The 13,252-nt window shown below is 47.3% G+C and overlaps 1 protein-coding gene across 1 annotated transcript in view; it reads right to left on the reverse strand.

Moving 5' to 3' along the window:
- CECR1 (cat eye syndrome chromosome region, candidate 1) overlaps positions 1 to 13,252 on the reverse strand; it is a 42,437-nt gene that overhangs the window by 8,388 nt on the left and 20,797 nt on the right. Inside the window, exons 4-7 of the mRNA XM_015417174.1 lie at positions 8,737 to 8,947; positions 5,974 to 6,101; positions 2,088 to 2,178; positions 481 to 589 (exon numbers count right to left, since the gene is read on the reverse strand). Of these exons, the coding sequence (XP_015272660.1) occupies positions 481 to 589; positions 2,088 to 2,178; positions 5,974 to 6,101; positions 8,737 to 8,947 (539 nt within the window). The remainder of the gene's footprint in view (positions 1 to 480; positions 590 to 2,087; positions 2,179 to 5,973; positions 6,102 to 8,736; positions 8,948 to 13,252) is intronic.

Here is a 13,252-nt window from a genome sequence, read left to right on the forward strand (position 1 = left end):
ACTGAGCCTTAGAAAACATACCAGCACTTGGGGGGGGGGAGACTCTTGCAATCCCCCACTCTACCCTGCTGGGCAACCTTGAGCCAGTCTCTCTCACATATAGGATTGAAAAGGCTGCTTTATTGTTTTATGGACTACTATAAGTTAAACAAACAGACCCTAAATTTTCAGGTCAAAAATTATTGTTTTGGGGAAGGTGTGGGAGCCGGCTAAATGGAAGCTAAGAGGGGAATATATTGAGCAGGTTAAAAGTTTTAGATATCTGGGAATGTTCTTCCACTGTTAACTCTAGTTGGGCTGCACATAAAAGGGAAGTGATGAAACCTGTGAATAATTACATACTTGTGATTACCCATTTTTATTACTCTAAAGGTAATCAACATGTTCCAGCTGCTCTAAGAGTCTTTAATAATAAAATCTGTGCTACTTCCTCCCCTGCCTGTTGTCCCTCTATCAGCAGTGTAATGTATTCTTACTCACCAGTTTCACCAGCGTGAAAGAAGTATGGCAAATTCTCTCCTAGAGACTGTGGAATGGTCAAGGCTTCCTTTAGTTCCCAAAGGGATTTTCCACCATCCTCCCAGCCAACCTGAAAAGAAAATTCCTCTGGATAACAACTTTTTAGTGCAAAGCTTAGGCCATGGCCCTGGATGACCCTCAGATCTCAAACTCTGTGTCTCACTTCCTAAACATTAGTAGGAAGGGTTACCAATGAGTGTCATGCATCCATTATAAGAAGAAGAAGAAGAGATTGGATTTATACCCCGCCCTTCACTTGGAGTCTCAGAGCGGCTTACAAACTCCTTTCCCTTCCCCTCCCCACAACAGACACCCTGTGAGGCGGGTGGGGCTGAGAGAACTCTGACACAAACTGCTCTTTTTCAAGGACAGCTGTGCCAGAGCTTGTGACTGACCCAAGGTCACATCAGCAGGTGCAAGTGGAGGAGTGGGGAATCAAACCCGGTTCTCCCAGATTAGAGTCCGCGCACTTAACCACTACACCAAAACTGGCTCTTAATAATTATACTTAATAATTATACTTAATAATTGTGTGCCGTTGAGTTGCAATCAACACTGGGTTCTCAAGGCAAGAGATGAGCAAAGGTGGGTAGCCCTTGCCTTCCTCTGCATAGCAATCCTGTCTTCTTTGGTAGTCTCCCATCCAAGTACTAACCGTGGATAGCCCTGCTTAATTTCTCTGACAAGCTCGAGCTAAGCAGGGCTATCCAGGCTGCTTAAAATAATTAAATGCTGTCAAGTCACAATCAACTCATGGCAACCCCAGGACCAGGAGGGTTTCAAAGCAAGAGATGAGCAAAAGTGGTTAGTCATTGCCTTCCTCTGCATAACAACACTGGTCTTTCTAGGTGGTCTCCCATTGAAGTATTAACCATGGCTGACCCTGCTTAGCTTCCAAGCTCTGGCAAGATCAGACTTTTGTTGTTCAGTCGCACAGTCGACTCTGACTCTTCGCAACCCCATGGACCATATCATGTCAGGCCCTCCTGTCTTCCATCGTGCTCTGGAGTTTGCTTAATTTCCATGTTTGTTGCATTGATAACACTGTCTAACCATCTCATCCTTTGCCATCCCCTTCTTCTTTGACCTTCAATCTTTCCCAGCATCAGGGTCTTCTCCAGTGAGTGCTCCCTTCTCATTTGGTGGCCAAAGTATTTGAGCTTCAGCTTCAGTATCTGGCCTTCCCGGGGACAGTCGGGGTTGATTTCTTTTAGGATTGACTGATTTGATCTCCTTGCAGTCCAAGGGACTCTCAAGAGTCTTCACCAGCACCATAATTCAAAAGAATCTATTCTTCAGCGCTCGGCCTTCCTTATAGTCCAACTCTCGCAGCCATATATTACAAGATCAGACTAGTCAGGGCTATTTAGGCTGCTGCATCTATTATTTTCTGCAGCAATTGTCAGGCACTCTGCCATGCAATCAAAGTCACCTTACCTGCCATTTATGTGTTTGTGTGAAAGAGTTGCAGCCCAAGTGTGCCTTACAACTCAGCAAGGTGATCATTTCCTCACCCCCTGTAATCCTTCCCACATAAAATATGAAGCCAAGTCAGAAATACAGATTACCAGGTCAAAGCCTGCCACAGTGCCTGGGAATTTGGCCCTGAGTGCCATGGCTGTATACACAGCTTCTTTAATCTGGGAAATGTTCAGGTTTCTGAAAAACAACAGAAAAAGAAAATTATCAGGGATTGTTTGCAAATCCTGTCTGCAAATCCTGAGTCAATAGCTGGGGATATGGATGTTGTGTGTAAAAATCCATTAGCTAAAAAACTCTTGTTAAAACAGTCTACTTAGAAAAACAGAAATTTTATATTATTTTTCATGTGTGGTGATCGGAAGCTCAGTAGTAGGCATACAGAAAGTCATCAAACGATGTAATGGATATGGGACAGCTGTTAATGTTTCTGTTAGGTCGTTACAAAAGCAGACTAACAAAAGAGTCAGGGTGGTGCATGGTTAGAGTACTGGACTATGACCAGGCAGAGCTGTGTTCAGATCCATAAATTTCAGTTGGTGATTTCGGGAGAGTCACTTTCTCAGACCTTTGTTATAAGGATAAAACGGGGAAAGGAGAACTCTGAATTGCCACCCTGAGAGTCTTAGTGGAAGAGCAGGGTACAAATGTAAGAATGCTGCTAAATTCAGAGCTATTTTTCCATTTGTATCCCACCTTTCTCCCCAGTGGGCACCCAAAGCGGCTTACATCCTTCTCCTCTCCTCTGTTTTATTCTCACAATAACCCTGTGAGGTAGATTAGGCTGAGAGTGTGTGACTGGCCCAAGGTCAGCCAGCAAGCTTTCATGGCAGAGTGGGGATTCGAATCTGGGTCTCCCAGATTCTAGTCCAACACTTTAACCACTGTACCATGCTGCCTGGATGCTCTGTGCACAGACTCTTTTATTTTAAATCCTGCTATAGTGTGACATTTGTCTTTTTCATATGGATAGATTTACTCCTCAGAAGAGCTATAACTCTTCTGCCATAGACAGTACTGGACTGAAAGTTAAAGGGGGAAAACCCTTACGAGCTGAAATATTGAATATCAGAGAGAAAGATAGTTAAGGATTTCTACCATTGTTTGGTCCTGTTTATGAAACTGTTAAAAACAATGACTGAGTTCAGAAGTTGACAGTGGTCAGCTGCAGCGTAGATCAGATATTTTACTCACTGGTGTAATATTCTAAGCATCCATTTTCACCATTGGTACAGGTAAACTGCCAAAAATTCTTAAATACAAAGGTGATCAATTAGTATCATTGGATAATTGGATTTGATTTAGGAGAGGGGCTGTGGCCCAGTGGAAGAGCATCTGCTTGGCATGCAAAAGGTCCCAGGTTCAATCCCCGGTACTTCCAGTTAAAAGGACCAGGGAGTAAGTGATGTGAAAAACTGCCACTCCCAGTCTGAGTAGACAGTACTGACTTTGATGGACTGATGGTCTCATTCAGTATAAGGCAGCTTCATGTGTATGTGTGTTGATGGGCTGTTGTTACATTTGTTGTTCAATAAGAACATAAGAAGAGCCCTGCTGGATCAGACCAGTGGTCCATCTAGTCCAGCATCCTGTCTCACACAGTGGCCAGCCAGTTTCTCTGAACTCTGACATAGAGGCTGAGGCCTTCCCCTGATGTTGCCTCCTGGCTCTGGGATTCAGAGGAATTTTATTGTGCAGTTCCTTTAAAGCAATCCAAGAGAGCCTGGGCACTCACCCACTGTGGTGTATTCAAGTTAATGAAAAACTGTGTTTGTACTCAATCATTGAAACACCATGTAAAGCTTCATCCTGGGCAAGGATCCTAATCCTGCAATCCCTATTGGTAGCCCAGGAAGAGCTGACCAATCACCTACCATCCAGTTCCCTGAGCGGGAACGTCTGTGATTGGATGTTATCTTGACAATCCTATTGGTTGTAATGTACAGCAGGGCGTGGCTACATTAGCCGGGAGGGTTTAAAAGAAGCACAGCTACAATGCAAAAGCTGTTCTGGTTGTTCTGTTCTAGCTATGTTACGCGTCGCTCAATAAAGCTGAATCACTTGCTGAAATCTGACTCTGACTCTTTGTTAAGTAGTCGACTTAACAGCCACCCTCCCCCCCATTGCTGGAGGATGCCCCCAACACCTGGACCTCCCAGTGGGAACTCACCTAGGAGGCCAGTGGAGGAGGAGATGCTGGTGGCAGGTGGCAGATGCTGGTGGCTGGTGGCAGAGAAGGGGCGGCCAACTCAGATGGTTGGTGGCAAGGCAGAGGAGACAGCCACAGTGAGCCATGCATTGGCAGCAGGGCTGTGGACTGCGGCAGCAGTACAGCAGCTGAATCCACCCCAAGAGGGGCAGGGGAGGTGGTGCTGGCAGAGAAAGAGGCCACTCCAGCCTGGGGGATCACATGGGTTGGGCATTCCCCGTGGCTGGCCTGCTTCCTGCTGGGCCTGGCTTTGTCACCACCTCCGGAGGATGCCCAACCCTCGTGGTCCCTGGGCTGGAGCAACCTCCTTCCCTGCTGGCACCATCTCCCCCTCTGGGCTCCTGGGGTGGGCCCAGGTGCTGTACGGCTGTGGCCCTGGTGCTGCTGCATGGCTCACCAAGGCCATCTCCTTCGCCTTGCCACCAACTGCCTCAGCTGGCCACCCATATTGTGCCACCAGTTTAAAGGGACTGCACAAGAAAGCCCGAAACAGCTGTTTCTGCAGCTTTCTGAAAACCCCATTTAAAGGAACTGCAGTCCCTTTAAATGAGGGTTTGCTGGGCCCACGAACTAAATTGCATTTTCTGCAGTTCATGCCTATCCCTATGTAGAGCTACATTTCCCAATGTCACTGGTGTCAACATGCACCATGACTGCTGTCTTCTCCCCAGCATTATCTGTCAATCGATCTAGACAGAGCATGATGTCCACAACCTTCGCACCAGGCAGGCAAGTCACCACGTGGCCAAGATGCCTGTCACAGACCCCACTCTCTAAATTCTTAATGATCTAATCAGCCACTACAAGAAGCCCTCCTCTCCCCAGACCTCCAGGGGTATCCTCAGTACAAGAGGATATCGGTCCATCACCCAAGGAAGGGGGGTCTCTTCTAAGGGATCACATCCTTCCCCCTCAGACTGATATGCCCTCCGACCTTGAGACTCATTACTCTCCACAACATCTGAAGAGCTGTCAGCATAGGAGTGGGACTGCTCTGGTAATTCCCTGAGGGTATCTTCCCCAAACTTCTCTCTCTGCCTCAGCTTCTCCAGCAGCCCTAGCCTCAAAGCAACAAACCTGCTCCCTGAGAGCCACAAGCTCCATGCAGTGAACATCCACCCATGATTACCACCCAATGGGTAGACAAAGGTACATGTGGCACTCTCTGCAAAACACTGGATGGCCCCTGGCTTCCACAGTTAGGCTACTGGTTAGTAGCTTATCTACAGTGATGCAGTGTCCCCAGGCCTGATCCTCAGGCTAAGAGCCACAGGTCAAGAGACTCTGCCTAGGAGGAGCCTCACAGTTCAGAGGCCCACAGCTCCCGCCTCCTGGCAACAACAGCAGAGGGTGGGGCCTGCGATCAGCCGCAGGCAAACAGACCTTACTCAATGAGAAACAAACCAGACAAAAGACTCAAACAGACCCAGACAAAAACACCACTCTCCAGGAGGCTACAAGCACCCACTCACCCTCAAACTCTGTCCTCTCACAAAGCAACCTCAGTTAATGCTCCCCAATACTTTGGCAGTTTAGGAAAGGCAAAACAAAAAAAACACTCGACTTCCAAGCAGACTTCCCAGCAGCTCTCTCCTGGGTTCTTTCTCCCAGCCCAGCCGGCTCAGTTCTCAAGGTTTTAAATAATCCTCCTGCTTTTATTTCCCCCTTTCTGTTCAATGACCTATGCTTTTGACAATAACATTTGAATGGTTTCAGACTACATACAGGCTCGTTGGCTCTGGCAGACCTGTCTAGACCTCCCTTACCTGTAGGCCGAGTAGATAATCTTTGCACCAACAAAATCAAGGTGGTCCTTGACAAACTGCTCTGCCACCTCTTGATAGGCAGCCGCAGACCAGCTCTTGTCATGCTGAGTCCCGTCCAACTCATAGAGCTGTGGGCAGAGGAAGCACAAAGGTAAGGCCCAGCGGGAAGGCAGGTAAGGAGAAGAGGGGCCACCCCTGCCAGGAACAATCTGTACGCACCTTCCATTGAAATGAATGGGTCTTGGGCAAGAACAGATTGTCTCCATTTCAATGGGGTTTGGAAAAAAATTCTCGTTAAATTTCTCTGTTATGTAGGCACCCCCCCCCCCCCCAGAAATGCTGAAGGGGCAGCTGCAGGAGGAGGCAACTGTTTCAAGTGGTAAGCTGCCTCACGGGATTTTTTTAAAAAAAGTCAGCGGACCAATGTTGTAAATAAATGACAAATCAGTAAGATTAGGAAGCTAACGCCTCCTCAGGGGTAGGAGATGAGTAAAGCAAAAATACATGAAACTTCCAAAGGATGGGGGAAGTGTTGTACTAGATCAGGAGGTAATTACTGTTCCAAAACCACAGCCACACCAAAAACAAACAAAAAGGAGTGTCACATCAGAACTGCACTGATACAGGAGATCCGTGATCAGCACTGTCCGGGGTGCTCCTCTCCCCCAGGAAAGCAGGTGGACGGAAGGATGAGACTCTGGCCCGGGGCCATGGCATGTATCAGACCACTTGCCTGTTGCAGTCAGGTGCTCAGGCCCAGTTTCACATGCCTTCACTGCAAGAAACTGAAACTGTAGCAGAGAAAAGCCAGGCTTTCAAATGACTCAGGAGCCCATTTCTGACAGCTTTCCATAATAGCTGCAAGGCTTACTTGTTACTTATTTCAGCAGTTTGGTGTAGTCCCAAAGTGGTTAGGAGCTCAGCCTCTAATCTGGGAGAACCGGGTTTGATTCCCCATGCCTCCACATGCAGCTGCTGGTGCGACCTTGGGTCAGTCACAAGTTCTCTCAGAGCTGTTCTCTCAAGAGCAGTTTCTGTCAAGAGCTCTCTCAGCCCCACCTGCCTCACAGGGTGTCTGTTGTGGGGAAGGGAACGGAAAGGAGATTGTAAGCTGCTCTGAGACTCCTTTGGGTAGTGAAGGCCGGGGTATAAATCCAATCTTCTCTTCTTCTTCACTTATTCATTGATAGTTACTTCATTTGTCCTGTACCTTTCTCCCCAATGGAGACCCAAAGCAGCTTACACTGTTTTCAAGGTTGCCAGGCGGGAAATGTCCTGCTGGCAACCCCTGCTTCCTGTCGCCACTCAACTGGCCAGTGAGAGAAAAATGAATTTTAAAAAATCATAGTCAGTGTGAAGGTGTGACATCAATGCTGGGAAAAACCTGGAAGTGATATCATGCCACTCTAGAAACTACAGAAAAGTCTATGGTTTTTCTATAGAGTTTCTGGTGATTCCTAGAGTAGCATGATGTCACTTTCAGATTTTCCCTAGAAATGATGTCACGTAGTTGTACCAGCACTCCCCCCCTCCCATATCCTCAGCCTCTGTCTTCCATAAGGTGCTAGGCAGCTGCCAATTCTGTCCCAAAGTCACCCAGTAAGCTTCCATGACAGGGTGGGGATATGGTTCTAGGTGGTCTCCCAGATCCTAACCTGACAATCTAAGTGACAGGGTGGGGATATGGTTCTAGGTCTCCCAGATCCTAACCTGACAATCTAACTTTTACACCACTCTGTAAATGTTTTTACAAATACTGGTTTATTGGTTTTTAAATTTTTATTGTGTTGTTTTTATAGCTTGTAGGCCACTTTGACCACTGGAAAAATGGTCTAAAATACTGTAGATAAATCCTGCCAAGTCATCAGACTGTGATGCATGAGCCACTAGCAGGGTACACAGAGCCCGGGGGGGGTACACTTTATGGGGGCTGAGAGAGTCAGGAGGCCCTGCAGGCAGAAACCCCATTACCATGAGGAAAAAACTAAGGCTAAACTATAGATCACACTTGAAGATATATGGAATTTCTGAAAAACACTGAGCCAGTTTATAAGAATTAACTACTTCCCATTAGTTTTAAATGATATCTGAATAAGGTCTGAACAAAACTTACAGCAAGATCTTATTATCACAGTAACTAGTCTATAGAAAACTGATTTTAGGCAATTTTCAGTTACTATAATAATCTTTGAATCTAGTAGCACCTTAAATACCAACAAAATTTTCCAGGGCATAAGCTTTCATGAGTCAAAACTGTCTCGGTCAGGAGACTTCAAAAAACTGTCTCGGTCAGATATGGTTCCTGACGAAGAGCTTTGACTCATGAAAGCTTACACTCTGGGAAAAGTTGTTGGCCTTCTCTAAGGTGCTACTGGACTTGAATTTTGTTCTACTATTGCAGACTAACACAGCTATCCACCTGAAAGTACAATAATCTTGTCCCTCAGTAGTACAACACGATCTCTCAAGTACTGACTAGGGATGAAAGCCTCCAGGTGGGACCTGAAGATCCCCTGGAATTACCGCTCATCTCCCTGGAAAAAATGGATGCTTTGGAGGGTGGAGTCCACGGCATTGTACCCCACTGAGGCCCCTGCCCTCCCCAGGCTCCACCCCCAAATCTCCAGGAGTTTCCCAGCCTGGATCGGGCAACCCATGCCCCCCATTCCCCATTGGTGGCCATCTAACTGGTTCCCAGGCTGAGAAGGAGAGCCCTGGGCATCAATGGTTTAAAATATGAATGGAGAAACCACAACATATTACCGGTGGCAGCATGGCTCGGATCTCCACATACTGTATGTTATCTTCATAGAGCTCCAACAGACCCTGATAGAAATAGGCCTTGAACACAGGTGCGTAGCAGATAAGACCAGAGGCAGTGATGAAGACATTTTCAAATCTGCTCCAAACAGAAGCCTGGGATGGATAGGTCACCTCTGGGGCATCTGATACCAGAGTCAGGTTCCTCAACAAACTGGGGAAAGAAAGAAGGGGGGGGGAGACAGCTGTGGTTTCAAAATAGCTGGATTACTTTTGCCTTTGTCAGCAGAAGAAAGAGAAAAATTAAATTCTTCCCACTCGGTAAACCAACCATATATGAACAAAAAAGTATTATTTACAGTCACTTAAACATTCAGAAGTAAACACCATAAAGTTTGAAGGGACTTATTCCCTAGCAAGTATGCAAAGATTACACAGCTAGGGCCAATCAAAGAAGGGGGGATTGGGCTAGGGTTGCCAAGTCCAAAATTACTTACCACGGGGGAGTCTGGCGCCATCCCGGGAGTATGTGCGTCATCGCATCGGCACGTTGGGGGCGGGGCCACTACGATTCAAGGGAAAACCATAGAATTTCCCCTCAAATCATAGAGCGTCCCGCCCCCAACGTGGCCAGCGTGATGATGTCACCTCTGAGTGACATCATCACGCTGGGGACGTGTGCCGGAAGGGGGTGGAGTTCCCCCCGGGGCCCAATTTGCTGGTGTCGGGTAATGGGCCTCTCAGCCGGGGGGGTTACCCGCCCCCGGGGGGACTTGGCAAGCCTAGATTGGGCATGGGCCTCAAGCTCAAAGGTAGCCTCAGATTTAGACCCTCATTAATTTTTTGGCATTTGATATGTTCTGCAACTTATCTCACTCTTTGTTATGCCTTATTCTGTTCTCATGTGTCATTAGGGTGGCCAGGCCTCCCACCTGTCAGCTATGCTGCCATGGGGGTTGGGGAGTTCATTCTGTGTCTTGTTAATTGCTATTGCATTCCTATCCTGCTGTTATGCCTTTGCTGAAACACTTATCTCTACAGATGTGCAGGAGGAGGTTGTGTTCTCTGGAGAGTGCCTATGTACCGTGAGAGACTCCGGGTTTTCAGCTTTAGCCACCTAACGGTTGCCTGACTTATCCCGCGCTCGGGAGGGTGCCTAATTGGCCAATGCCATTGGGGGGGGGGGTGCATACGAATACCCTATATCCTATTATGCTCTACTGGCTGTGGCCATTCTTAACAGTGCCTGTGTTACTGCATCTATAGCTTTGCAATAAAAGTATAACCGTTCCTGAATGTGTGTAGTTCGTTGTTAGCTGTGGGTTCTGACACCACCACAGCTATAGCAGGAGACTCCCTGCTGTAAACCCCCATTCTCTACCACAGCTTGATGGGGCAGTGAGGGGGAAACGGCACGGGCTGGGGGGGAATTTGGCATTGTGCCAATGCAGTAACGTCATTTCTGGCACAGACTGGAAGGCACGATAGAGATACAGTGAAACAGAATTTCCTCAAGCCCTATATACAGGTGGGGGGCAGCCGTTAGGAAGGGCTAGAGACAAGATGTGTAAGTAAAGCTGAGATTGTATCAAGGCAGTTGGTAAGATCAATGAATGGCAGCAAATTAGCACACAAACAGATGTGATAACGAAGCTTGAGTCCGGTGGCACCCCCAAGACCAACCAAGCTCAACCTTGGGTACATGCAAGAACTCAAGCTTACCTTTTACTGCTTCCATTACTTTGTTCATTAACCATTCAGGCCTTTTAAAATACCTATTTGTACCTTTCCTAACCTGTGGCATACATTTTATCTGAGCTTCTCAGATTTTAGTTTTAAATAGTCTCCAAGCTTCTTGTAGGGATTTGACCCTCCTTACCTTTCCTTTCAATTTCTTCTTCACACGCCCCCTCATTTGAGAGAAGTTACCCCTTCTCAAGTTAAATTTGGTTGTGTTGTTCTTTTTGGGCTACCCTATTTACTTAAATGTTAAACTTAATAGTATTATGGTCACTGTTCCCAAACGGTGCTATCACATTTACATCTCTCACTAGGTCTTGGGAATTACTTAGGACCAAGTCCAGGCTCACCTCCCCCCTGGTACATCCAGTGACTATCTGCTCCATGGCACATTCACTGAGAGTATCTAGAAGCCCAGTCTCTTTCTCCTGACTTGAACACATATTGTCCCAATCAATGTGTGGGTAGTTAAAATCACCTATTATGTGACACAATTATTTCGTCTACCTGCTTGCCTTAATTCCTTTGCTGTTTTAAAATCATCCTCTAACCTTTGATCTGGTGAGTGAGAACAAACTCCCAGAGTTAAGCTTCCTTTTAGGCATGCTATGTCCACTCATAGCGTTTCTGTAAGTGAATCTATTTCTCTTACATTCTCAATCTTACTGGACTGTATACCCTCTCTGACATACAGAGCCACTCCCCCTCTGACCCTTCCCTCACTATGCTTTTGATATAATTTATACTGAGGAATCAATGTATCCCACTGATTATCCTCATCCTCACCAAGTTTCTGAAATGCCAACTATGTTCTCCACTGACAGTAAGCATTCCAGCTCCCCAATTTTACCTCAGACACTTCTAGTATTGGCATATAAACACCTATAATTCCCCAGGCACATTAGGCCTGCAATCTTCCTCCTGTGGCCTCTAGACCTTGTTAGGCAGTCAATATTGTCTCTCACCCTCTCAGTGGCCAGTCCGAATCCATTTCCCTCTAGGAAGTGACAGTTACCTCTTCATCTCTTAGAAATGAGCCATCCCAAACCAGAGACATTTCATCTCCTGTTAACTTTCCCTCAAGATTTAGTTTAAAACCTGCTCTGCCAACTTTTTGATTTTAAGCACCAGCAGCCTGGTTCCTTCTTGGGACAAGTGGAGGCCTTCTCTCTTGTACAGGTTCTGCTTGTTCCAAAAAGTATCCCAGTGCCCAACAAATTTAAACCCTTCCTCCCTACACCATCGTCTCATCCACGCATTAAGACTCCTAATTTGTGCCTGCCTAGCTGGCCCTGCGTATGGAACAGGCAGCACTTCTGAGAAGGCTACCTTGGAGGTCCTGGCCTTGAATCTCTTTCCTAGCAACCTAAATTTTTCCTCCAGGACCACATGACTACATTTCCTTACATTGTTGATGCCAACATGTACCACGACCACTGGCTCCTCTCCAGCACTGTCTACCAGCCTATCTAGATGATACATAATGTCCACTGCCTTCACACCAGGCAGGCAAGTCACCATGCAGTCAGTACGTGGGTTTGCAACCCCTCTATCTACATGCCTAAGGATCGAATTACCAACTACCAAGAACCCCCCTCCCTCCCTGCCCAGGGATGGTTCCTTGATGTGAAATGATACCTGTTCACTGAAGGAGGGTTCCCTTCTGAGGGAACATTCCCCTTTTTATCAGCACGGTGCCCTGTTTCCCATTGACCCTCATGCTCCCTGACAGCGGCGGGGCTGCCATTCTCGGAATGGAACACATCTAACAAGTCCCTGAGGGTCTTCTGCATGTGCCTGTCTCTGCTTCTCCAGATCAGCCACTTTGGCCTCGAGGGTAAGAACTCGTTCCCTGAGAACCAGGAGCTCCTTGCACCGAGCACACAGTTGGCAGATAGTCATATCCAGTTGGCAGATAGTCATATGTGTTACACTCAGTGCAATATACTGGATAGCCCCCAACCCATACCGTATGCTAATGAGCTCCTGCAGCTCTTTTTCTATGAAATGACCCCTGGAGCTAACCAATGACTAAACTGAGGCTATTGTACTTTGGTCACATTATGAGAAAATAAGAGTCACTGGAAAAGACAATAATGCTGGGAAAAGTTGAAGGCAGCAGGAAAAGAGGAAGTCCCACATTAGATGGACTGATTCAATAACGGAGGCCGCGGCCATCAGTTTGCAAGATCTGAGCAAGGCTTAGGCTTGCCAAGTCCCCCCGGGGGGCGGGGAAACCCCTGCCCGAGAGGCCCATTACCCGCTGCCGGCATATCAGGCCCCGGGGGGAACCCCACCCCCAAAGCATGCGATGTGCCCGGCGTCAGCACGTCACCCCGAAGTGACGCAGTTGCGTTGGGTGCGTTGGGGGCGGGGCCGCGGTCATCCGAGGGAAAACTCTATGGGTTTCCCTTGGATAATTGTGGCCCTGCCCCCGGCATGCCCGACGTGGTTGCATTACTTCTGGGAGACGTAATTGTGGCGCGCGCGCTTCGCGTGCACGCACAGACTCCAGGAGCAGCGCTGGAGTCCCCCACTCTACATGCAGTAAGGACTTGGCAACCCTAGCAAGGCTGTTAACGATAGGCCATTTGGGAGGTCACTAATTCAAAGGGTCACCATAAATCAGAAGCGACTTTACAGCAATTCACACCCAGATAATTTTATCATACTCCATTTTATATACATTGATTTCACAAGACGTAGATGGGAGTAACTCTGTACTGGATCACACTGTAATTTATGATAGAATTCTGTGTGTGTGTGAATGGCTGTAAAG

The sequence above is a fragment of the Gekko japonicus genome, unplaced genomic scaffold (assembly GCF_001447785.1).
Source record: "Gekko japonicus isolate JY-2015 unplaced genomic scaffold, Gekko_japonicus_V1.1 scaffold1297, whole genome shotgun sequence".
In the NCBI taxonomy this organism is placed as follows: domain Eukaryota; kingdom Metazoa; phylum Chordata; class Lepidosauria; order Squamata; family Gekkonidae; genus Gekko; species Gekko japonicus.